This window comes from Camelus bactrianus, chromosome 5 (assembly GCF_048773025.1).
Source record: "Camelus bactrianus isolate YW-2024 breed Bactrian camel chromosome 5, ASM4877302v1, whole genome shotgun sequence".
NCBI classification, from domain to species: Eukaryota; Metazoa; Chordata; class Mammalia; order Artiodactyla; family Camelidae; genus Camelus; species Camelus bactrianus.
In genome coordinates this window covers 52,655,017-52,682,004 of record NC_133543.1, presented here as the reverse complement: position 1 = coordinate 52,682,004, position 26,988 = coordinate 52,655,017, and the positions used below count along the sequence as shown (strand labels likewise).

The 26,988-nt window shown below is 33.9% G+C and overlaps 1 protein-coding gene across 2 annotated transcripts in view; it reads left to right on the top strand.

The window, feature by feature from the left end:
* Nucleotides 1–26,988, top strand: part of TLK1 (tousled like kinase 1) — a 126,451-nt gene that overhangs the window by 22,971 nt on the left and 76,492 nt on the right. For both annotated transcript variants that reach the window (XM_074363877.1, XM_074363876.1), the window contains exons 2-3: nt 11,023–11,141; nt 26,554–26,625. In XM_074363877.1, the coding sequence (XP_074219978.1) occupies nt 11,023–11,141; nt 26,554–26,625 (191 nt within the window). The remainder of the gene's footprint in view (nt 1–11,022; nt 11,142–26,553; nt 26,626–26,988) is intronic.

Genomic DNA, 26,988 nt, shown 5'->3' with positions numbered 1-26,988 from the left:
ACAAACCCAAACTGAGACTTCAAAAGATGAAAGTGATATAAGTTTCTTTCATTTAGTAGTACTTCAGCATAAATGTCATCAACTTTCAGGGTCTTTTGTAAATGGTTGAAATTGTAAATGTGGAAATGTCTATGAATGCCAGGAGCTTATATAAAGTATAATCTTAATTGTTGAATAAAAAGCATATAGAAAAAATACTGGAAGAAAATAAACCTGAATGTTGACATTGGTTATCTTTGAATAGTAGACAATGGGTGGGATTTTTTTAGGCCCTAGTTTTTTGAATTTTTGCATCTTTCTTTATTGTTGGCTATTTTATGTTCATGACCAAGGGTAAAAAAGGGAACTGAAATTTTGCTTCTTTATCATTACTATCTTATGAAAATATATGTCCTATTTTGTATAAGGTAAATACATTGGCATTGGGAAGGAAATGTCAGAAAATTACTATAATTGAAAGAAAACTTCGTATAAATCAGACTTTTTAAATGATTGTATAGATTTACTAGACCGTGGTGTAAATTTGAGGGCAAACCTTACAAGGTGTAAACTTAGTAAGTCTTTATATCTGTCATTCTGTTTTGACAATTTTGAGATTAATACACTAATAGAGATGAGATATATGAGAATGATGTGACCCACAATTTCTCTGAGTCATTGAACACCTAAAAAAAAAAAAAGGCAGTCATAATTATTTGTAAAGACTAGGGGATTGATTATACCATAGGCCATTCTGGTCATTGAGTTTTAGGTTGAACCATATGAACCTATTTTATAGATTAAAAATGGTTGAATATCTGTAACTTCATACAGTTGAACCTGTTAAAAATTACAATTTTTAATCCTTTTGTTCCAGTTGACTTACTTAGCTTGTTTTATATATTTATCTCAAGTTACAGGTTTACGTTTCTATTAAGGTTACAGGTAAATGGAAACTATTACTAAAATTAAAAATTTGGGTTTTTTTGGATGATTCAGTTATTGGGAAATGTGTCTTTCTAAAGGAATATTAGGATCTTAATGGATTTATGCGCTAATTTATGTATCTGGATCCTAAACTTTTGGCGCACTCTGGAGTTTTACAGCAATTTAGAGTTGAAAGTGATGGTTAAAGATTGTTTTTTATTTTCAACAAGTAGTGTAATTTGTGTTAAACATGTTTATGTAGGTAGACATTTAGAGCAGGTAGGTTCCTAAGCAGACTAGTCTGCTTATTGGAAATTTTGTAATTTATTAATTAAAAACTAAATTGCTATAATTTTCTTCCTTATTTGAAGGCTTAGGGTATAGACATTGAAAGTGAGTAAACTGTGGTGCTCTAATGTCCACTGGTAACCTGTTATTGCTTACTCTTCTCATATCACTTATTTAGCATGAAATTTGGGGGTTAAGTTGCTAATTTTTCTGGCATTCAGTAAGAGTAAGCTGAAATTAATGAGGCTATATATTCCAGAAACCTGTTAAGGGCTTAAAAGTATTATCTCACTTAATTCACTTAACAATCCTGTGAGATAGGCTTTGTTATTGCCAGGACTTTATGGGTGAGGTCATTAAGTGGCAGAGCTGGGATTTGAACTCAGTCTGGCAGCAGAGAGCCCATCTTATCCCTGAAGTTATATTGCTACAATAAATGTCCACAGAAATCCCATTTTTGGAGTCTTGTTGAGGCTGTGATAGAGCTAATTTTGGTGAAATAATACTTACGTTGAAATCACTGTATAAACATTTAGAATATGTTATCCTTGTTCATTGTAATGCATTGTTTTAAGTAGTGTTTTAATAGTGCTGAAGTGGGACTTCTTACATATAGTACATGCAGCTTCTTTTTTCGTTAGAGATTTATTTCCCTGCTGCAAGTGGACTCTAAGAAATAAAAACTGTTCTATAGCCCTTCTTTCATCCTGCACTATTGGGATAGAAAAATAGACCAAGGACTATTGTAGGCTATAAGTCATCACTGTCCTTTTCAAGGCATATTAAATGGTTACCTCAGAGGAGTGGAATTTTGGGAGACAGGAAAGTATTGGAACGTTTCACTTTTATATTTCTGTTTATTTCAGTTGGCATGTGCTATATTAATAATGGAAAAAGGCATGAAACTAAAAAAAATTCTTAAGTAGCACTTTGGTTAGGCACAGGATACCAGCTGACTTCTTAGTAGTGAGGAGGTTCTACTAAATTCCTGTTTTTTGGAGCTTTTTTGGAGAACATCCCTTCTTAGACATGCAAGCATGTGCTCTTTCTGCATGCACTCCTTCTTGCCCCGCACCTCCCAGCGCCCTTTCTACCCTTCTTTTGGGACAGGGATGCTTAGTTGAATGGGTATAAGTTCTAACAAAAGGCATTATAACTTAATCTCACAGTGTGTCAATTTCCTTATCTTTAAAATGAGAATTATATATTAAACTAGAAAAATAGCCTAGTATCAAGATACATATATGTGGGTGTATACATTCATTTATATGTATGTGTATATTTATGTGTATGTATATGTAGATTGATTGATTTTTAAAATAAATTATTATAAGCCTGAAACTAGAGAAAGAGGAGTTGGATATGTTACTAATACATTGAAGAAATTAGGCATTGAATTATATACCATTCTGCCTACCGAGAACTTCTAACCTCAGGGAGAAAGCTGGAGGGGAGCTTATATACATTATATAAGCCAGTGTTTATTGAGCACTTGTATTTTAGCATTCATGTATGTTCACATTTATTGACTACTAAGTGACAAGTTTAATTAAACTCTTCATATAAACTTATTTTACTCTGACAACTATAAGGTATGTGCTTTTATTATCTCCATTTTACACATATGTAACCTAAAACATGGAGAGCTTAAGGAACTTGGCCACGCTTACACAGCTTACCTATCTGTGCATGTTTATTTTTGAGGAAGAAAAATTAGCTGTCAGACATTTTTTATTTATAAGAATAAAAGTGAAATTAAATTATCCTCTTCCAAGGACAAGACAGTGTAGAGAACAAAAATGATATGCTTTACTTCAGATGCAGGCTACATATCCTTATATGAAAATTTGGTCTCAGGTTTTCTGAATTCTTTGCTGTAAGGATTACCATTAAAGTCTTTAAAATGAATCAATATCTTAAAGTGAGGTATTAATCTGACTTGGATCAGACCTGTCTTCTCTTTACCATAGGCTTATGTAATTGAATGTATACAATAAACTCAGGAACCTGGCTTTATATACTTATCCTTTTCATTCTAGGTGAAATATTTGATGCGTGTGTGTGAGTGTATTTGTGTATATGTACAATACATATATATTTAGATGTGTAGATAGATGGCTAGATACATATGGCTCAGAAATAGTTTAGTGAAACAGAATTAAGTATAAAGAAGTCCGTGTTTAAATGGGAATGTGATAGGTGGCCAGAGAGGTACTTCAAATCAATGGGGAAAAGTTGAATTTGTGAGAAATTGTATGATACTTCCCTTTGGAAAAAATTCTAGATTTATACAGTTAAATTCTAAATGGATTAAATTTCCAATGTTAATATTTTAAATCATTAGCAAAAAGTGTAGGAGATGTTTTTATTAGATTCCTGGGGGAGAAAGTTTAGTAAGTTAAAGAATTGGGCTACTTTTGTGATAGCTCATTTAACATGTTCATTTAACTGCCAAAAATTTATAATTTGGCTTTAAGTAGGAGATGAAACTGGAATATATGATGGAATGCAATGTAGTCAACAAAAATAATAAGTATGTTCACTAAATATATGATACAAAGCACTGTATGAAAATAGATACTTTTATTAGCTATGTTAGAGTGGATGTTTAAAGACAAGAGTCAGAAATAATTCTAGAGCATTAAACAGTGTAAACTTCTTGAATTCTTTTTGTTTCCTGTACTTAAAAAAAATGCATTTAAAAACTAATGGAAAGGAATGATTTAAATGGAGTATTTTATCTTGTTGACATAATTTCTAACTTTATCATGGTTTTTTGTTTTTAATCAGAATTTTCTGCCTTATCAGTCATAATTAAAGAGTATTAATAGAAGAAAGACAACTGTTCTATATAGATCAGCTTATCAGATGTAATATAAAAATAACAATTAAAATCTGGACTGAATTAAAATACTTTCAGACTAAAGGAAGTTTTAAGTTTAAAAATGTGAAGTGATGCCTGAGTAGATGAATCTATTAGAAAGGTCTTATTTAACAATAATTTCTTTTACTTTTTGGTAACTGGTATTTTGGTATTAACCTTTTGAAAACATGCTTTCTAAATATTTCTATTTTGTTTTGACTATCTGCTAAGGAAGATGAAGACTTCAGTAATTTAAAAATGACATAATGAAAAATTGATTCATTGTCATGAAAAAGTCATATAACTATAAAGTAATGTTGACTAATCAGAACTAATAATGTGTCCAAATACATACATTCTTTTTTAGACTGACCACTTTGGGAGGGCATTCTTTTATAATTAATGAACATTTATTAAATGAGTTTGTTGAGTGTGTGTGAAAGGGAAAAAGAGGAAAAATGTTTATTAGAAGGGGCCATGACAAACTGCTCTATTAGGTCAAATTGTGGTTTTATTTGTTTCTCTAAATTTGTTCTTCATAAAATAGGGTGTGATCTCTAATTTGGGTTGTGACATCTCTGGTTATATGTTTAATGTGAAGTTTTGTGTTTATGATAAATTTCGGGAAGCAGTTTAGTAAGAGTAGCATAATTGGGATGCAGGTGGTTTGTATTTTGAGATGGGGTAATCTTTAAGGATGGTATGGCCTTTATAGTGGCTTCTATAATTTCATCTTTTTCAAAAGTATGAATATTTATTGTATAATGAGGAATTTAATAGGTTGTGGTAAAATTACATGCTCTTCAGAAAATCTCACACCTTGTAATTGAGGGCCAAATTTTTGGATGTGTCAGAAATGCCAGTTTGATTCTATGAAAGATTAAAATGTTTGAAATTTGTTAGCTGTTAGCTACAACAGGAGTCAGCAAACTACCTATTTTTGCATGGTAAAAAAAAAAAAATCAAAAGAAGACTAATACTTTGTGACGTGAAATTCAAATGTTAGTACCCATAAATAAAGTTTTATTGGAACACAGCTGCTTTTGCATTATGGTGGCCCAGCTGAGTAATTGTGACAGAGACCTATATGGCATTCTTGTCACTTAGTACTGCTTTGGTGCACTGCAGATTTCATTACTGCAGTTATAACTTGACAGTATTTTGAGTGCAATGTGTATTGCCAGTCTGCAATATTTAACTTTTTTATACCAGTGCATATCCATCACATCAAAACAAGAGAAGAAAAAAAGGGACTTTGAGTGGCATGCTTTTTAAGGCACAGAGGAGTGTGTATTAGTTTATTATTGAATTAGATAGCAAAACATTGTTCTTTGCAGTAACACTGTAGCTATGATAGAGGAATACAGTATCTGTTGACATTACTAAACTGTAAGCATTCACCACAGAATTCTCAACTCTCAAATTTTTAAAGTCACAGTCCATTTAAAGTGGAATATCTCATCACAGCATAACCTTTTCATAGAAACCAAAAGAAGTTTCAGAGTGACTCAATTTATTAGCCAGGCAAAGAAAGCCATTTACTGATGGTGAGTTAATTAAATTGTGTTTGATTGCAGCAGTCAAAGGAATGTGTCCAGAGAAAATAAAGTTGTTTTAGACTGCTAACTTTTTGGCAAGAATAGTTGATTTAAAAGTTGAGGACATTTGAAACAGCATCAATAGTCAATTAAAAAACAAGGCAAAAGGCTTAGAATGGTTTTCCTTGACTTTTGATAAGTTCACAGATTGTGTTGATACTACTCAGTTGTTGTTTATTTGAGGTGTCAATGATAAGTTTGAAATGGCAGAAAAATTATCTTCTATAAATAGTCTATGTAGAACAAGTACAGGCAAGAATATCTTCAAAGTTGAGGAAACACTATAATCTGAAGTGGAATCTGTTAAGATGTGCTACAACTGATGGTGGTAATAATAAGTGTGAAACAGAAAAAGGCTTAGTTGGAGACATTTACAAAGCTTGTAAAAATGTGAGGTGTTCAAAAGCTTACTGTTACTCATTGTATTATTCATCAGCAGGTGCTTTGCAAAAAATACGTGTAGCTAATATGCTACTGTTGTCAGTGGTGAACTCCATTTGCTCTTATGGACTCAACAAGCATCAACTGCACGAATTTTTGTTAGGAATAGTAGTTGAATATCCTGACTGGCTTTAGCAGTGGTAACATTTTAGTGTAATTTTCTTGAGTTTTAAAACAGATTGAAATTTTTCTGAACAAAAAAGACAGTGCTCAACCACTGTTATCAAATACTGATTGGCTTTGGAAATTAGTTTTTTCTGCAGACTTGGAAATGTTTTTAAATGAATTTTAAGCTAAAATTACAAAGCAGAATTCTTCATATGCAAAATTTAGTCTCAGTAAAATCATTTGAGTGGCAACAGTATCTGAATTACAAGTAACATCAAGCTGCTTTATACACTTCTTACCCTTTCAAAGTGAGATCTTCATTCCCACATGAATTTGTATGAATATATTTTTCAACTTCAAACTACAGTTCCAGTAGCATTTTTCAGACGTTGATGCAAAGTGCCAAGAAGGTTTCCATAATTCAAAATCCATTTAATTGTACACTTGAAGAACTTCTGACTAACCTTCAATTGGAAGTGATTAATCTGTACCGTAATGACAGACTGAAGGGCAAATATCAAAAGAATTATCTAATAAACTTCTATAACTGCCTTTGAAGTAACGAATATGCTCAATTAACATCAAATGCTTCTGGATTGATACCAGCATTTGGCAGTACCTACCTATCAGAAAAGACATTTTCAAAGATAAATACATAAAATCTGATGATGATTATCAGATGAATATTTACAATATATTTTGATGATAAGAAACTCAAAATAAGTGAAATGTCCCCTCCACCCCCCAACCAGTTCCTTTCTTTTCATTAGCAGACTGAACTATTATAAAATACTATATGTAATTATTATAGCTTAAATTTTGTCAGTTAAAAGTTTATGAGAAGTTTTTCCTCTCTCTTATTATATAAGCATCTACATGATTTTGCCCAGTGACCTGCAGAGACTAAAATACTTAGGATTGGGCTCTTTACAAAGTTTGTAGTATCCCCTATTCTATAACAGTGTTTCTCAAACTTGAATGTGCTTAGTAATTGCCTGAGGATCTTGCAAATGTGGGTTCTGATTTGGTAGGTCTGGAGTGGAACCCAACATTTTACATTTCTTATAAGCATCTGAGGTGATAACAGATGCTGCTGTCAATGGACTGCATTTTGAGAAGCAAGGTCTAGAATTCAAGGTTAGGTTTTTAGACAGGTACACTAATATTTGTTAAGTGTCTATTATGTGTAAGGAGTTATACCAGGGGCTCTTGTATATATTGTATCTTTAAAGTGTCATAAAAACTTGTTAGATGGTATTAAGGACTACAGTGAGGTTGGGACTTATACTAAGGGTTTTTGATTAGAAACTAATTGTTAGGTGTATAGCTTCCTCTAAGACCTCATGGAGATGGTTGAGGTCCTAGAGGAAGCTGTGCATCTAAGAAACAAAAACAATGGGAAACAAAATACCACATTGTTAGCCTGGTGCAGGTCAAAGTAGGGGCTGATGTCCTCATCTTCCCTGCTAAATTCTAGTAAGCCAACAACCAGTTTCCAAGCCAAAGAATAGACATAGTATATATAGCATATACATGTTTTGCAAACATTTTCTCTCAGTCTCTTGCTTGCCTTTTCACTTTTATAACTGTGTCTTTTGAACTAGCAAATTAAAATTTTTGATGAAGTCCAATTTATCTTTTTCTTTTTTAAAAATTATTTTTAAGAATTATAAAATGTACATAAATGAAGTTTACCATTTTAACCATTTTTAAGTGTAGGTTCAGTGGTGTTAAATACATTCACATTGTTGTACTACCATCACCACCGTACCTCCAGAAATTTTTTATCTTCCCCAGCCAAACCTTTGTACCCATTACACTTAACTCCCTATTCCACCATGCCCCTCAGCCCTTGGCATCCACCATTCTGCTTTCTGTGAATTTGACTACTCTAGGAATCACGTATAAGTGGAATCATACAGATTTGTCCTTTTGTGTCTGGTATATTTCACATAGCATAATGTCTTCAGTGTTCACCTATATTGTAGCCTTTGTCAAAATTTCCTTCATTTTTAACACAGATTAATATTCCATTTTATGTATATACCACATTTTGTTTATCCATTCATTCATTGATGGATGCTTAGGGTGCTCTTACCTTTTGGCTATTGGGAATAATGCTGGTATCAACATGGATGTACAAATATCTTCTTGAGTCTTTCCTTCACTTCTGTGGGTGAACTTTCTGGGTCATGTGGTAATTCTACATTTAATTTTTTGAGGAACCACGACTGTTTTTCACAGTGGCTGTGCACCAGTTTACATCACCACCAACAACACGCACGGGTTAAAACTTCTCCACATCCTTGCTAACACTTGTTATTTTCTGTTTTTTAATAATAGCCATCCTAATGGATATGAAGTGGTATTTCATTGTGGCTTTGATGTGCATTTCCCTAAGGATTAATTATATTGGGCTCTTTTTCATGTGTTTATTGGCCAGTTGTCTATCTTTGGAGAAATACCTATTCAGCTCTTTGCCCATTTAAAAAAAATTTTGTTGTTGTTGAGTTATAGGATTTCTTTATATAGTCTGCAAATAATCCACTATGAGATATGTGACTTTCAGATATTTTCTCCCATTCTGTGGGCTGCCTTTTCACTTTCTTGATAGTGTCCTTTGGTGCACAGAAGTTTTTAGTTTTGATGAAGTCCAGCTTACCTATTTCTTTGCTTGTTGCCTGAGCTTTTGGTTTCATATCTAAGAAATCATTGCCAAATTCAGTGTTGTAAAACTTTCCACCTATGTTTTCCTCCAAGAGTTTCATAGTTTTAGGTCTTATGTATAAGTATTTGATCCATTTTAGTTAAGTTTTGTTTTTTGTGTTAAGCGTCCAACTTAATATTTTTGCATGTGAATGTCCAGTTTTCCTCATACCATTTGTTGAAAAGACTGTCCTTTTCGCGTTGAATGGTCTTGGTACTCTTATTTCTGGGCTGTTTTATTCCATTGGTTTTTATGTCTGTCTTTATACCAGTATCATATACTTTTTTTTTTTTTTTTGACTTTTGACAAAGCCACCAAGACTGTTTATTGGTGGATGCAGAATTTTGCTTTTTTGTTTTTTAGTGAATGATGGTAATAAGACAGGAAAAATACATGGGAGAAAAATCCTTGGCCTATTACCATATACAAATGTTAATTTAGGGTAAATCATAGACCTTAGCAGAAAAATATAAAACTTACAAAGATTATATTTTTTACTTTGAGGCGTGCAAAGTTTTCTTGGAAAAATAGAACAACAATAACCATAAATAGATAAATTAGAATTAAACGCTTCTGTTTGTCAAAACACTAAAGGAAATGGGAAAAAAATCAGATCCTTTTTCAATCTATCATCTGACAGTGACTGTTTCTGATATAATAGCAGGATCAGAAAAAGTAAGTATTGATGATACTTGAAAGTACATTGTTAGGAGTATGCTTATAGAAACCAGATTCCAGGGACCTAAGGAGGCGAGTGTTAATAAGTCGTGTTTAAGGAAAGAATTAAGTGATAATAGCATGAAGTTTAAGCTCTAAAGTGTTTGTTTATTTTTCTTAAAGACGTAAATGAGGTAGAAGGAGGCAAGGACGGAAAAGATACAAAACGGGATACATGCAAATACAAGATCCCTTGAATATCAAAAAGGAATGAGATCAAAAGCAAGAGTTGAAGGCACCAGTTTTTTGAAGGTAGTTTCCTTTTTGTCTGAGATAGAAGGAGGGGTAGATAGGAAGATATCTGCAGGTACAGGAATGCTAATAAACATGGAAGGATCACCATTTTCCATCTAGTCCTCTATCCAGATGGAGATGGAAGGTAATGAAGGGAACTTTAAAGGGTAAAGTTTATAGGAATAGCTCTTAACCGTTGGGAGAGGAGTGTCAGGGTGTATGGAAGGGGTCTAGTGTACTTTGAAAGTGTTCCACATATGATTCTGGATTTTGATGACATCCTCCCTGCTCCCATTGATAACCACTCATCTGTGTCAGTTCTGAAGCTGTATCAGTAGAGAATTAGCAGACATGGATACAAGAATTTTTAAACGTTTAATGGAACTTTAGCTAGAATTTGTGATACTTCAGTCTGCATAGTGGCAATTACATGAGAATGCTAATTTTCCCCCCTTAATTCTCAGGGTTATTGTTTAACAATAGGTGTTACCTCAGTGATCTGCTTGATATAAGTGTGTTTTTCATCTACTTGATAGAAACTATCAACTGTACAAAAAAAACAGTTTGAAACTATCAACTGTATAAAAAAATCTTTGGGATGTGACAGTAATACAACACTCTTACCCTGTTTAAAATATAGTCAGATAATGTATATATAAGCAAAATAATTAATATGACTTAGTGCCAAAATTCTGTATAAAAACTAGGAAGATTACACTATGAGAAGTGGTATTTTTCAAACTGTGGACCTGCATCTATTAATGGCTTATCAATTTAATAGCTCACAACCAGTGTTTTTCTTTTTTTAATGGACTAGAATAGACTAGAACTAAATATTGGAGTGCACTAAATAAGAAGTATTTGTGGAACCTTTAATATATGTATGTAAGTATATACTGAGTTGGGTGGGAAATACATTTCTTACTATGGATTGTAGTCAAAAGTGTTGGAAGTCCACCATAAGTGGTTTTGATAAATGAGTGTGGACATTATAAAAATCTTTAAGTCCTTACTTTCATCTGTTTTTAGAATTCGTTCATTAAGTTTATATTTACATCTCAACTAACTATATATATACATACATATATATGTATGTATATATAGTGATGTGTGTATATAGAGATATATATATGTGTATGTATTTTTTGTTTTCTTAATAGGTGCAATGGATGAACTTCATAGTCTGGATCCAAGAAGGCAAGAATTATTGGAAGCTAGATTCACAGGAGTTGCAAGTGGAAGCACTGGGAGCACGGGTAGTTGCAGTGTTGGAGCTAAAGTGAGTAAAACTGTAATCTTTATTTGACATTTTTTCCTTACATTAAATGATATAAAATGTATTTTGTAGAGGATCCCTACATATGTACTTAACAACAAATTATAACTTACTATAATTTTTATAATATATAGGAAAAAATTCAGTGTTTATATAACTGACTTCAAATATAACATATTCCAGGGGCATTATGTTGGTAATACAGCGTAATAGGTTTTGGGGTAAAAAGGAATTTTAGACTGTACTGCCTTTCTCCCATTACATAATTTTTACCTTTCCTGTACTTTGTTTCTTCCTTGCCCCTGTCACACATGTTCCTATCTGTGTATGTTTCTTTCTGTACACTAATCCACCACTTCTAACTGCTGCATAAAATTAATAGCGTATGTGTAAGGCTTTCCAGTGATAGACATCAGGTTGTCTTCAACTCCTCACTGCCTCACGCTGCAGTAAATTTCTTGTACTTGTTTCCTTATGGAACCTTGTGAGCATTTAGTTAGGATATATTCCCAAGAGCAGAATTTTTAGGGTGTAGGGTATGTGTAGATTCAAATTGAATAAATAGTGCAAGATTGATATTCAGAACAGTTACAGAAAACTAATCTGCACTTTCAGCATAATGCATAAGTATTTCTCTATCTCTATATCCTAGAAACATTTGACATCATCAGATTTGTCATTTTTGATAGTCCAGTAGGGATAAAATAATATATCATTGTCTTACTTAATATCAGTTATTTTGAGCATTTCTTCATATGCTTGTTAGCTTCCTGGGAGTCTCTTATAATTGTTACAATTCTTTGCCTTTTTTTTTTTTTCTGTCAGGATTAAATCTTTCTTTTTCAAACTGATTTTCCCATGTTCCTTGTATATTCTACATGTTAATTCCATGTTGGTTGTATATAATACAAATAACTTCTCCCATTTTGTTGTGTCTATTAACTTTATTCATGATGTCCATCATTGTACAGAACTCTAATTCTGTTGTATTTGAATTCATCAGTTTTTTGCCTTACATTCTTTACCTCTGAAGTTTTGCCTAACTCTTGGTATACTAAGAAAAACAGTCATCATCATTAACCATCTGGGTCAAATAGACCCTTTTGCTGTGTTTATATTTTAAGTTATTTTACCACTAATTTATAGCAATGGGAATAAAAGTGTAATGAAAACCAACTTTCTTAGAAATTTTAATATGAATTTAAACATACTAAAACCTCTTGTATCAAGTAAATCTTGGTGCACAAACATCATAAAAGACGAAGGATATTGTCCTATGTCCTTTGAACATAATGAGATGGTCCAGGTTTTTTCTTGTTGCAGAATGTTATGTGATGTAGTCCTTCAATTGGATGACTGATTGATGAGAATGTTTCCTTTCTTTTCTTAGACATGTATTGACCAATTTATTGATTAATTGATTCTTGTTGTTGTTGTTGGGTTTTTTGGTTTGTTTTTAAATTTTTCACACCTTTATTGTGGTATGATTCCTGTATGGTAAACTGCACATATTTCAGATGTAGAGTTTGATGAATTTTGATAGAAGTATACACTAATGAAACCACCACCACAATCAAGGTAGCTAACATTTCCATCACTCCCCAAGAGGGGTAAATTTCAAATTCCCAATTTATTCCTTCCCACTCCCTTTACACTTGGAAATCATAAGTTTTCTATGTCTGTGAGTCTGTTTCTATTTTGTAGATAAGTTCTTTTGTGTCCTTTTTTTTTTATTAGATTCTGCATATGAGTGATATTATATGATATTTTTCTTTCTCTTTTCTGACATCACTTCAAATGAGAATCGCCAGGTCTACCTATGTTGCTGCAAATGGTATTATTTCATTCTTTTCTTATGAATGAGTAGTATTCCCTTGTATATATACATACACCACATGTTCTTTATCTAGTCATTAGTCAGTGGACATTTGGATTGTTTCCATGTCTTGGCTAATGTAAATAGTGCTGCTGCAAACATTGGGGTGCATGAGTCTTTTTGAATTATATTTTTCTCTGGATATATGCCCAGGAGTGGGATTGCTGGATCATATGGTAAGTCTAGTTACAGTTTTTTAGAGACCCTCCATGTGGTCCTGCATAGTGGCTGCACCAATTTACATTCCCACCAACAGTGTAGGAGAGTTCCTTTTTCTCCACACCATCTCCAGCATTTATTGTTTATGGACTTTCTAATGATAGCCATCCTGGCTGGTGTGAGGTGATATCTGATTGTAGCTTTGATTTGCATTTCTCTAACAATTAGTGGTGTTGAGCATCTTTTCATGTGCTTGTTGGCCATCTGGATGTCTTTGGAGAATTGTCTATTTAAGTCTTCTGCTCATTTTTTGATTGGTTGCTTTTTTTATATATATTAAGCTGTATGAGCTGTTTGTGTATTTTGGAAATTAGTCCCTTGTCAGTTGCATCATTTGCAAATCTTTTCTCCCATTCTGTGGGTTGTCTTTTCATTTTGTCGATGGTACCCATAGCTGTGCAAAGGCTTTTAAGTTTAATTAGATCCCAATTGTTTATTTTTGCTTTTATTTCCATTACTCTAGGAGCTGGTTCGAAAAAAATACTGCTATGATTTACGTCAGAGTGTTTTGTGAATGTTTTCCTCTAGTTTTATAGTGTCTGGTCTTAAATTTAAGTCATGTGTGTTCTAATTTCAGTCTTTGAAAGGTGGCTGTCCAGCCTTCCCAACACTTGTTGAAGAGACTGTATTTTCTCCATTGTATATTCTTGCCTCCTTTGTCATAGATTAATTGACCATAAGTACATGGGTTTATTTCTGGACTTTCTATCCTGTTCCATTGACCTGTGTGTCTGTTTTGTGCCAGTACCATACTGTTTTGATTACTGTAGCTTTGTAGTATAGTCTGAAGTCAGGGAGTGAGTCTCCCAGCTGTGTTCTTTTTTCAAGAGTGTTTTGGCTGTTCAGGGTCTTTAGTGTTTCCATAAAATTTTAACATTTCTTGTTCCAGCTCTGTGAAAAATGTCATTGGTAATTTGATAGGGATTGCATTGAATCTGCATATTGCCTTGAGTAGTATGGCCATTTTAACAATATTAATTCTTCCAATCCAAGAACGTGGTATATCTTTCCATCTGTTTATGTCATCTTCAATTTCTTTCATCTGTGTTTTACAGTTTTCAGAGTACAGGTCTTTTGCCTCCTTGGGTAGGTTTATTCCTAGGTACTGTATTTTTCTTTTGGTGTGATGGTAAATGGGACTGTTTCCTTAATTTCTTTTTCTGCTATTTCATTGTTATTGTACAGAAATGCAACTGATTTCTGTATATTAACTTTGTATTCTGCATCTTTATCAAATTCATTGATGAGCTCTAGTAGTTTTCTGGTCACTTCATTTGGGTTTTCTATGTATAGTATTATGAACAGTGACAGTTTTACTGTTTCTTTTCCAATTTGGATTCCCTTTATTTCTTTTTCTTCTCTGATTGCTATGTCTAGGACTTCCAAAACTATGTCGAATAAAAGTAGCAAGAGTAGGCATCTTTGTCTTGTTCCTGATCTTAGAGGGAATGCTTTCAGCTTTTCCCCATTAAGTATGATGTTAGCTGTGGGTTTGTCATACATGGCCTTTATTATGTTGAGGTATGTTTCCTCTGTGCCCACTTTCTGGAGGGTTTTTATCATACATAGATGTTGAATTTTATCAAAAGCTTTTTCTCCATTTATTAAGATGATCATATGGTTTTTATTCTTCAATTTGTTAATGTTGTGTATCACATTGATTGATTTGTGGATATTGAAAAAAACTTGCATCCCTGAGATTAATCCCACTTGATCATCGTGTGTAATCCTTTTGATGCATTGTTGGGGTTGATTTGCAAGTATTTTGCTGAGGATTTTTGCATCTTTATTCATAAGAGATACTGGCCTGTAATTTTCTTTTTTTGTGATATCTTTGTTTGGTTTTGGTATCAGGGTGATGGTGGCCTTAAAGAATGAGTTCAGAAGTGTTCCTTCCTCTGCAATTTTTTGAAATAGTTTAAGAAGGATAGGTATTAACTCTTCTCTATATATTTGGTGGAATTCGCTTGTGAAGTCACCTGGACTTTTGTTTGTTGGGGATTTTATAATTACTGATTCAGTTTCAGTACTGGTAATTCATCTGTTCATATTTTCTATTCCATATTCAGTCTTGGCAAATTATACTTTATACCTTTCTAAGAAGTTGTCTGTTTCTTCTAGGTTGTCCTTTTTGTTGGTGTATAGTTGCTCATAGTAGTCTCTTATGATCCTTTGTATTTCTGTGGTGTCAGTTGTGACTTCTTTTTCATTTCTGATTTTATTAATTTGGGCCCTCTCCCTTTTTTCTTGATGAGTCTGACTGAAGGTTTATCAATTTTGTTTACCTTTTCAAAGAACCAGCTTTTAGTTTCATCGACCTTTTTTTAAATTGTTTTTTTAGCCTCTGTTTCATTTATTTCTGCTCTGATCTTTATGATTTCTTCTGCCAGCTTTGGGTTTTGTTTGTGCTTCTTTCTCTAGCTGCTTTGGGTGTAAGGTTAGGTTGTTTATATGAGATTTTTCTTGTTTCTTGAAGTAGGCCTGTATTGCTATAAAATTCCCTCTTAGAACTGCTTTTGCTGCATCCTGAAGGTTTGGGGGTTTTGTTTTTTTTAGATTTTTATTAATTTATTTAAGGCAATTAACATTAGTTCTCAGGCTAAAGGATTTGTAAAACATTACACCAAAAAGGAAAAATCTAAGCAGTCAAAACCACCCACTTAACACACTCCAGCCCTGTCACCTGGGTGCCAGAGATTTTGGATTGTTGTGTTTTCATTTTCATTTGCCTCTAGATTTTTTTGATTTCCTCTTTGATTTTTTTTCAGTGATCCATTGGTTAGTTAGTAGCATATTGGTTAGCCTCCACATGTTTGCAGTTTTTTCCGTTTTTTTCTGATAGTTGATTTCTAACCTCATAGCATTGCATTTGGAGAAGATACCCGGTATGATTTTAATTTTCTTAAATTTACTGAGGGTTGCTTTGTGAGCCAACATGTGATAGATTCTGGAGAATGTTCCACGTGCACTTGAGAAGAACATGTATTCTGTTGCTTTCGGATGGAATGCCCTATAGATATTAATTCAGTCCACCTGGTCTAATGTGTCGTTTAGGGCCTGTATTTCCTTACTGATTTTCTGTCTGGATAATCTGTCCATTGGTGTAAGTGGGGTGTTAAGGTCCCCCACTATTACCGTGTTATTGTCGACTTCTCCTTTTTGAGATGCTCCTGTGTTGGGTGCATATGTATTTATAGTTGTTATATCTTCTTCTTGGATTGATCCCTTGAGCATTATGTAGTGTCCTTCTTTGTCTCTTGTAACTATCTTTATTTTAAGATCCATTTTGTCTGATATAAGTATTGCTACTCCAGGTTTCTTTTGGTTTCTGTTTGCATGGAATATCTTTTTCTATCCCCTTTCTTTCAGCCTGCATGTGTCTCTAGCTCTGAAGTGAGTCTCTGGTAGACAGCATACAGATGGGTCTTGTTTTTGTTCAGCCGGTCTGTGCTTTTTGGTTGGAGCATTTAATCCATTTACTTTTAAGGTAATTATTGAAAAGTATGTTCTTATTGCCATTTTGTTGATTGTTTTGGGTTTGTTTGTAGGTCTTTTTTTTGTTTTTTTTTCCCCCTCTCTTTTTGTTGTCTTTTCTTGTGGTTTGATGACTGGAGAAGTTCATTTAACATTTGTTGTAAAGCTGGTTTGGTGGTTCTGAGTTCTTTTATCTTTTGTTTATCTATGAAGCTTTTGGTTTCTCCATCAAATCAATGAGAGCCTTCAGGATAGGGTATTCTTCGTTGTAAGTTCTTCCCTTTCATCACTTTAAGGATATTGTGCCACTCCCTTCTGGTCTGTAGATTCAGCTGATAACCTTATGGGAATTCCCTTGTATGTTATTTGTTGCTTTTCTCTTACTGATTTTAATATTTTCTCATTATCCTTAATTTTTGTTTGTTTGATTACTATGTGTCTCAGTGTGTTCCTCTTTGGATTAATCCTTTGTGGAACTCTCTGTGCTTCCTGGACTTGGGTGACTGTTTCCTTTCACAAGTTAGGGAAGTTTTTGGCTATTATGTCTTGGAATATTTTCTCAGTTTCTTTCTCTCTCTTTTATTCTGGACCCCTATAATATGAATATTTGTGCGCTTCATGTTATCCCAGAGTTCTCTTAAACTGTCCTCATTTCTTTTCGTTTTTGTTTTTTCTTCTTTGGTAGTGATTTCCAGTAATCTGTCTTCTAGTTCACTTACCTGTTGTTCTTTTGTTCTCCCTCGTTTAGTCTATTCTTGGTTCCTTCTAGTCTGTTATTCATTTCAGTAATTGTATTCTTTCACTCTGTTTGAATATTCTTTATATTTTCTAACTCTTTGCCGAACACTTCCCTCTGTGTATCTGTACTTCTCCTGAGTTCTCTGAACATCTTCATCATTACACTAAAATCTTTCTCTGATAGATTGCCTATCTCCTCATCACTTATTTCTTCTGGGATTTTATCTTATGCCTGGGCCTGGAAGATATTCTCTGCTGGCTCATATTGTCTAATTTTCTATTTGTATTTTTAGGTAGGTTTGTTTCTTGACCTTGGAGAAGTGCCCATCTGTGGAATATGTCTTAAGAGTTCCATCAGTACACTTCTCTGTTGTCTCCCAAGGGCCAGGGTCCAGCTGGTCCCAGAGTAGTGTCTGGCCTGTGTTTGCTGATTCCTTCCACAAACCTTGGGATTGTTGTTTTTTTATTTCTGGTATCTGCCCCCTGGTGGGTGAGGCTGGACTAGAGGCTTATGCAGGTTTCCTGGCAGGAGGAGTTGGTGCTTGCCCACTGCTGGGTGGAACTTAGTCCTGGTCCTTTGGTGGGTAGGGGCATGCCTAGAGGCTGTGGGGTCAGGAAGACTGCTGATGGGTGGGGCTGAGTTCCCACCCAGTATGTTGTTTGGCCTGAGGCTTCTCAGCATTTAAGCCTACAGGCTGTTGGGTGGGGCTAGGTCTTGGTGCTAATGATCCAATCAATATGTCAGCCTCCAGGAAAGCTCATGTAGGGAAACAGTCCCCGAATGTCCTGTCCACCACCAGTTTTTATGTCCCCAGGGTAAGTCACAGCTGCCCTCTACCTCCGCAGGAGACCTTCCAAAACTAACAGGTAGGTCTGGCCCAGGTTCCTGTGAAATCACTGCCTTTATTCCTGGATCTGGCATGCATGAAATTCTGTGTGCCCTTCCCAAGAGAGTGAAGTCTCTGTTTCCCCCAGTCCTGCGAGGCTCCTGGAGTTAAGTTCTGCTGGCCTTCAAAACCAGATGCTTTGGGGTCTCCTCCCAGTGCTGGAATCCTGGGCTCGGGAGGCTGACATGGGGCTCAGAACTTTCACTCCTGTGGAAGGGCCTCTGCAACTTAATTATTCAGCTTGTGGGTCACCCACTCAGGGGGTATGGGACCCAATTATATTGTGAGCACGCCCCGCCTACCATCACTCTGAGGTTCCCTCTCTTTGTGTCTCAGTGAAGAGGATTTCTTTTTGATAGGTTTCAGTCTTTTTTTTTTCCCCCAATGGTGGTTTAGTAGTTGGTTGTGGTTTTTTGTGGTCATGAGGAGAGGCGAGCTCATTGTCCTACTACTCTGCCATCTTGACCAGAAATCCACTGATTCTTGAATTTTAGAAAAGTCATCTAGATAATGTCATTTGAAGACTCTGAGATTTTACTTGCATAGTCAGTGTCACCATCATCAGTTTTAGGTGCTGTTATCTGTTTATCTACATACGTCATGTGTACTGATTTATCTAATAATTATAAATTGCCTTCCTCTTTAATTTTCTTCTCTTGACCACCTTGGAAAGTGAAAATTTCTTAATTCTCAACTGGAGTCTGTGAAGGCTAAAATCAAAGTACAAAGGTGGTTTTTTAGTCATTTATACATTTTAGAAAGATGATGCAGTACTTTGGGAAAGCAAGAAGATAACTGAAAGATTATGATTTACTTCACTATTGCATCCTCCTTTTAGGTCATTAAATCTGTATTGTTTTTCTATTTCTACTATAATAAATTACTAATAAGATGCTCAAAACAGTACAGATTTATTATCTTATGGGTCTTTCAGGGTCAAAAGTCTGACACTGGTCTCACTGGAATAAAATCAGGGTGTCTTCAGGGATGCATTCCTTTCTGGAGACTCTAGGGGAGGATCTTTTGCCTTGCCTTTTCCAGCTTTGAGAGGCTTCCTGCATTTCTTGGCTGGTGGTCTCCTTCCTCTGTTTTCAAAGCCAGCAATGTTGGATCTCTTACTCTTCAGAAGTCACATCTCTTGTACCATAGCCTAGAAGAGTTCTTTACTTTTAAGTACTGATGTGATTGTATTGGGCCCACCCAATCTGGATAATCTATTATAATTTCCCCATCTCAAAAATTCTTACCCTTAATCACATCTGCAAAGTCCCTTTTGCCATTTAAAACAATATTCACAGGTTCTGGGAATTAGGGCATTGGCACCATTGGGGGTCATTATTCTGCCTCTCATACCATCATTCTTCATTTTCTTTTTATTTTAGTGGTTTTCGTTTGTTTGTTTTAGCATAGTTCGTAGTAATTGATGAACAGTGGTGAGTAATGATGAGTTCCTAGGATGATATAATAATAAAATATAAGAAGAATAAGATAAGATCCCATAATGTTTTAGATTTATGAAAGGGTAATTAATTACAAGGTAGAATGTGTTTTATTCTATTAAAAATACATTTTTTTTTATGCATTGGATGATCCCTAAGAAAAAATAAAATTTGTGAAATAGTAATTATTACAAATAGTTAGAATTACTTGGAAAAGAAGCTAAAAAAGTAAAATTGGTCCAGTGGATTCTGATGATATTCTAAAGGTTAAACATTTCTTCCCCACCCCTGGGGCACAAAGATATTCTAGAGTTCTGTGTAATTTTATAGTTTTACTTCTGTATTTGCTCTTTAGTCCTTCCTTTACACAGTATTGATAGAGGTACAGTTTTATTTTTCTCCATTAGTGAACCAGTTTTTTCCACAGTGCTTCTCAAATCATCCATATTTTTCCACTGATTTGTGACACCCCCTGTATCATATATTAAGTTGCCATGTAATATATACCAGTTTGTCTCTGAAATTTCTGTTATATTTTCAGTGGTCTCTCTGTTTTTGTCCCAGTAAAACATTGAAAAAAAAATACTGTTGTATTTTGGTATATCTTTATATGATAGAGCCCCATGTCAGGCTCCTTTAATCTTTTGTAAGGTTGATTTAATTAGTTCTGGATCTTTATTCCCTTATGTAAAATTGGAGCATCTCTTCATTTACTTGTTAGCATTTGGATCTTATTCTTCTGTCATAACTTATTTGAATCTCTTTCCTTAAGAGTCAAATGGAATTTTTATTCTGAATGCATTGAATTTATAGATTGATTTTGGGAGTACTGAAATCTTTATAAGATTAGGTTGTCCCATCCAAGTACGTGAAATGTCTCTCCATTTATTCATTTCTCCCTGTAGAGTTCTTAATATTTGGCTGGTTTTTATATTTGGGCTAATTCCTGAATATTTTAATGCTTTTGTGGCTAAATATATAAATATTTCATATCCAATAGCTCTTACTTGTTCAGATCTTAGAAATCTCCCTGTATTGTCAGCTCGAGCTGTCTTTTTCTGAGGAGGTTATTTTAAAATCTTTAATTATGATTATTGATTTATGTATTTCAGCTTAACATTTTATCAGTTTTTGCCTCATGTGTTTTGGGGTTTTATTTTTACATGCATGTGTCTTACTCTGCTTTTCCTTTTAGGACTATAATTATTTTTTTAAGCATTTTTTCAAATCTTAAGAATACTAACCTCAGTTTTCTTTCTGTTCATAATTGTTTTAGGTATATGATTTTTCTTTTTTATTCTTTTTAAATATATTTCTTTTAGACAGCATGTCTCTCTCTCCCTCTTTCTCTCTCTCTCTCTTTTGATGGAATACAAGCATTTTAATCTCTTTAAGTGATGGGTTTAGTCCATTACATTTATTATAATTATTTTTATTTATTGACTTGGTCCTGCTATCTATCGTCTGTTGTCTGGTGTTTTCTAATTTTACTTTACTTTTAGTCCCTTCCACTCATTGCTTTCCACTGGACAAATGGAGTTTTTCCTGATGTTTTAAAGTTACATATTCTAATTTTAGTATTATGATGACCCTCTACTCATTGATTTCTGTTCTCTCAAACTGATATTTATACATCCTTCAGGGTCCCCCCCCCCCTTTTAAACATCCTTTTACTTTGAAAAAAATATTATACCTGTAGAAAAGTTGAAAACATTTTACAAAGAATACTTGCATACTCTTTATCTAGATTTAAGACATGTCAACACTTTTGCCAAATTTGTGCTCATGTACACATACACATTTCTGCCATCTCTCTCTAGTTATCACTGTGGTCTCAGTGATGAACATGAACAGATCTTTTCAAAGAGCCCTGCTTTATTTTAGTGGGGAGTGGTACTTAGGAACCAAGCTAAGTATGTTTGTTGTTATGTGGTAGTCTCTTAGAAGTGTGTCAACATTAATGTAGAATCAGAAAACCAACTTTTAATATTTCCCAGTGTAATTATTGATTAAGGTAAGGATCATCAATGAATGCTAAAATAATTTAGTAAAATGTTTTGGACAACAACATATTTACAAAGTCTGAAAGCTTCATCCTATACATTAGTTATTAATTATAAAAGAGAAAATGTGCCTTTAAAATGGAAGGTTTGTTGGTCACCACCATAATAAACAAGGTCAGACTTTGCCTTGGCAATGTCACAGAGCTTGACATATGTACATTATGTGTGTGCATCATTTACTCCTTTCTTTTTCTTTCTTTTTTTCTTTTTTTTTTTAGAATTTAAGTTCCTTGAGTGTAAGAACTTTTTTTTGTATGTATATATTTTTATTGAAGTATAGCCAGTGTACAGTGTTGGTTTTAGTTTCTGGTGTACAGCATAGTGTACATGAACCTGCATATATTCATTTTCAAATTCCTTTTCACCTAAGTTACTACAAGATACCAAATATAGTTCCCTGTGCTATACAGTGTGAACTGGTTTGTCTATTCTATACATTTACTCCTTTCTATGTCTCATATACACAGCAGTCTCAAAATAACAATTTGTGTACTATCACAATGACCAAAGAGATTATTGAAAACAGTTAAAAATTCTTTTGCTTGTGCTTTCCATAAATTTTCATTCCAAAGTTTTTTTAAATTGTATTATTAACAGCTTTGTATGCATTTAGCCATTAAATGTTATACTCTCTTCCTTGTATTTCTTATTTAATCTTTAAAAACAATTTTTTATTGAAGTATAGTTGATTTACAATGTGTATTAGTTTCTGGTGTACAGCAAAGTGATTCTGGTATAACACACACACATACACATATATATTTTTTTTGTTACAGTTTATTACAGAATATTGAATATAGTTCCCTGTGCTGTACAACAGTAACTTGTTGTTTATCTATTTTATATGTACTAGTTAGTATCTGCAAATTTTGAACTCCCAATTTATCCTTTCCCACCTGCTTCCCCCCTGGTAACCATGCTTGTTTTCTATGTCTATTAGGCTATTTCTGTTTTGTAAGTAAGTTGATTTGTATCATATTTTAGATTCCACATATGAGTGATACCATATGGTATTTGTCTTCCTCTTTCTGACTTCACTTGGTATGATAATCTCCAGTTCCATCCTTGTTGCTGCAAATGGCATTGTTTCATTTTTTTTTTAATGACTGAGTAGTATTCATTGTATATGTATACCACATCTTTTTTATCCATTCATCTGTTGGTGGACATTTAGGCTGTTTCCATGTCTTGACTAATAGTGCTGCTATGAATGTTGGGGTGCATGTATCTTTTCAAATTGGAGTTTTCTCCAGATATATGCCCAGGAGTGGGATTGCTGGATTGTATGATAAGTCTATTTTTAGTTTTTTAAGGAACCTCCATAGTGGCTGCACCAGTTTACATTCCCACCAACACTGTAGGAGGGTTCCTTTTTCTCCACACTCTCTTCAGCATTTTTTATTTGTAGACTTTTTAATGTAGACCAGGTCATTCTGACTGGTGTGAGGTGATACCTCAATGTAGTTTTGATTTGCATTTCTCTCACAGTTAGCAATGTTGAGCATCTTTTCATTGTGCCTATTGGCTATCTGTGTATATCTTCTTTGGAGAAATATCTCTTTAGGTCTTCTGCCTCTTTTTGGATTGGATTGTTTGTTTTTTGTTATTAAGTTTTATGAGCTGTTTGTATATTTTGGAAATTAATCCCTTGTCTATTGCATTGTTTCCAAATATTTTCTCCCATTCTGTAGGTTATCTCTTGATTTTGTTTATGGTTCCCTTTGCTGTGCAAAAGCTTATAAATTTGATTAGGTCCCATTTATTTTTCCATTTATTTCTGTTGCCTTGGGAAACTGACCTAAGGAAACATTGCTACAACTTATGTCTGAGAATGTTTTGCCTGTGTTCTCTTCTAGGAGTTTTATGGTGTCATGTCTTACATTTAAGCCATTTTGTTTTTTTGTGTGTATATAAGGGAGTGTTCTAACTTCACTGATTTACATGCAGCTGTCCAGTCTTCCCAGCACCACTTGCTGAAGAGACTGTCTTTTCTCCATTGTATATTCTTGCCTGCTTTGTTGAAGATTAATTGACCATAGTTTTGTAGGTTTATTTCTGGGCTCTCTATTCCATCCCATTGATCTATACACTTGTTTTTGTTCCAGTACCACACTGTTTTGATTACTGTAGTTTTTCTAGTATTGTCTAGGAGGGTTATGCCTTGAGCTCTGTTCTTTTTCCCCAATTATTGCTTTGACAATTCTGGGACTTCTGTGGTTCCATATAAATTTATCAACAAGTAAGTAATAATATTGCTTACCATCAGTTCTTGGGTTGAAACAGTTTTCATTTTGATTGTCTAAAGCTTGTTCTCTAGAGGTTCTTTTGGAAGGGCTCTTGGGAGCAGTATTTCCCAATTTTTTGGCATTTTGATAACAATTTGTGTCCTCTGTGTGCTAAAAATCAATTTTACTGAATATAAGGTATTTTATTCAAATTTTGTTTTCTTGATTTTCTGGTATTTGTTACTCTGTTTTCTTCTTGCATTAAGTGTTGCCTTTGAAAATTTTGATGTTGTCCTTCTAGACTGAATTCTTGAGTGTAACGTGGTGCTCCTTGAATCAGTAGTTTCAACTTTTTTTAATTTTCAGGAAAGTTTTCTTGAATTGTAGTTTTTACTATTTTTTCTCTTACGATAGTGCTCTTTAAAGACTTCTGATATCTGAATGTTGGATCATTGTTAGTTCATTAAGTTGCTGCTTTCTCTCATCCTTTTAATTTCTCCATTTCTTTTGATTTCAGAACTGTTTCTTTTTTACCTTCTTGTTCTCTTAAAGCATTGTTTATTGTATGTATTTTATCTTGTGTTCATTCAGGCTTAATCTTCATTTCTGAAATTTTTTTTTTCAATCTCTGATGTTTTCCTGAGTTCTGTTACCTTACATTACTGAGTTTTTTGAAATTTGATTTATGTTGTTCTTTCATGTCCTAAGTTATTCTTGTAATGACTTTTAGCTCATTTTGAATTAGTAGATTATAATTTTCACCTATGTTGTGGATGTGTATTCCTGATATGCTTTTATTTTCAGGGTATAATTCTGTATCTTACTCTTTTTTCTCTTAGAGCTTCATAGGATTGACCTACATCATTTTCTGTTACTTTTTTTGTGGTTTAGGATGACTTTTCTTACAGAGCTCCCTCTGCTGTTGTTTTTGAGCACTCTTCAAAAGTGTGACATTTGCTTTCTGTGATTTCTATGCTTTGCTTCTTTCCCTACTGTTCTCTTTCCTCTGTCTTCATTGTATCTAATGTGTTCAGTTTTGATTCCACATCCAGTAGTTTATCCTCTTTGTGACACCATTAGTGAAGGATCAGTTTTAAGAGTTCATGTAAGCAAAATGCTCCAACTTACTCAGATTTCACCATGGACCCCTTGCACTTAGTCACTATTGAAAAAGCACAGAAACCCTTCCAGTTACAGCTTGTGCTCAGAATGACCTTTTGGTCAATTTGCTGTTGCTGTTTTGGGAGACACCTTCTGCTTCCTCTGCTTCCTCACATACTATGCAGGTCCTGCAATTATTGGTAATTTGTACTCACTTGCTCTTTTATGTCACCTAGTTTTGTTGTAAATGTTGCTTGTGGATTTGGGGTTTATATTTTTATGTAGGGATTTACGCATGCTCAGAAACGTTGCCCTGCCTCCATTGTCCCTGAATCTTTCTAATTTATCACTTACTAATTGCTATTTATGGTGTTCTCTGTTTCAAGTTTGATAATCTTGTCCTCGTTAGATTATAACTTCCTCCAAATAGTGCTTGAATTTTAATCAGTTCCAGTGTTATTTTTGTGTTGAAAATAGCGTTTACAGTGTCCACTGTGGCACTGGACATATATGCAATGACCCAGAGTCATCAGTTTGGAAATTAGTCAGTCTGAGGGTAGCTGTAGGCCAACTTGCAACCTTGTAATAGAATTAGGAGCTACTCTTAGATATTGAAGGGAAACAGGAATATCAGCTGGCCTTCCTGTAAATGAAGTTCATTCATACTTTGGCGTATATGCTATATAGCCTGTCAGCCTCTGGTCTAAACATTCCTGTAAGACATTGATCTAGTGTACTGATGGTCCAGAAAAGTCCACAGAATAATAAGCATCATAGAAACATACTGGAAACATAGAAAATGTCATCCTACAGAGTGATAGCTTATTTCTGTTGGTCACAGTTCAAAAATATTGGAAAGGAAACGTAGAAATTCTTGAGTGAATCACTTATAAAATAGTCAGGACAGAAGAAGATTTTCTTAAAAGGCTAAGCCCAACCAAACAAAAACCAAAGATTGCCTGGTTTGTTAATATGAAAAGAGGCAAAGGGGAGTGGATGAGATGGATATGATGGAAGACTGAAATGGGTGTTAAGGAGAATAAATAATACTTTTGGTTAAAGGAAGCATTGGTTTTTATACAGTGGGTAGTAATTTTAGGAGACCTTGTTATCCTAACAATGGCCCATTTCCTTTACTCCTGAATTTGATATTCTAAAAAATCAGTTTAACACAAATCAGTTTCTGAAATACAGCAGAACTTTAATTGATTTGATAAAACTTTCTAAGATACTTATAGTGTTAAGAAGTTGGTATTTCTTATTTTTACTTCATTTGTCTTCCTTGCTTAAGCAAATCATACTTATTTTTAATTATGAAGATAGATTATTTACTTTGTAATATGTTCCATTTAAAATTATTCCTAATTTTTACCTTTTGAAAAATCTTTAACAGGCCTCAACAAATAATGAAAGCTCTAATCACAGTTTTGGAAGCTTGGGATCTTTGAGTGACAAAGAATCAGAGGTAAGTAACTTCATTTAAAATACGGTGATACTAAAGTAAAAGCTGGAATCACCTTTTCTTTTTAATTAAAAAAATTTTTTTCCTTCTTCAGTCCTTGTACTAAAAGGTTAATTCTTTTAAAGTTTTTTGTAGGAGCATTTTATTCTGTCTTATGAAACACAGCATTTAGACTAAAGACTATTTCGCATTAGAAAGAAAATGTAGTTTCTTTGGTTGTGTACCTGAACTTATGCACTAGTGGTGTAGAGATTTTAAGTTCCTAGCCATTCATAATTCTAGGAGATGAATGTGGTTTTTGCAATATGTTGTTTCATAGTTTTCTGTTATTTCTTGTTATACTTCCTTCTTAGTTTGGTCCTGATG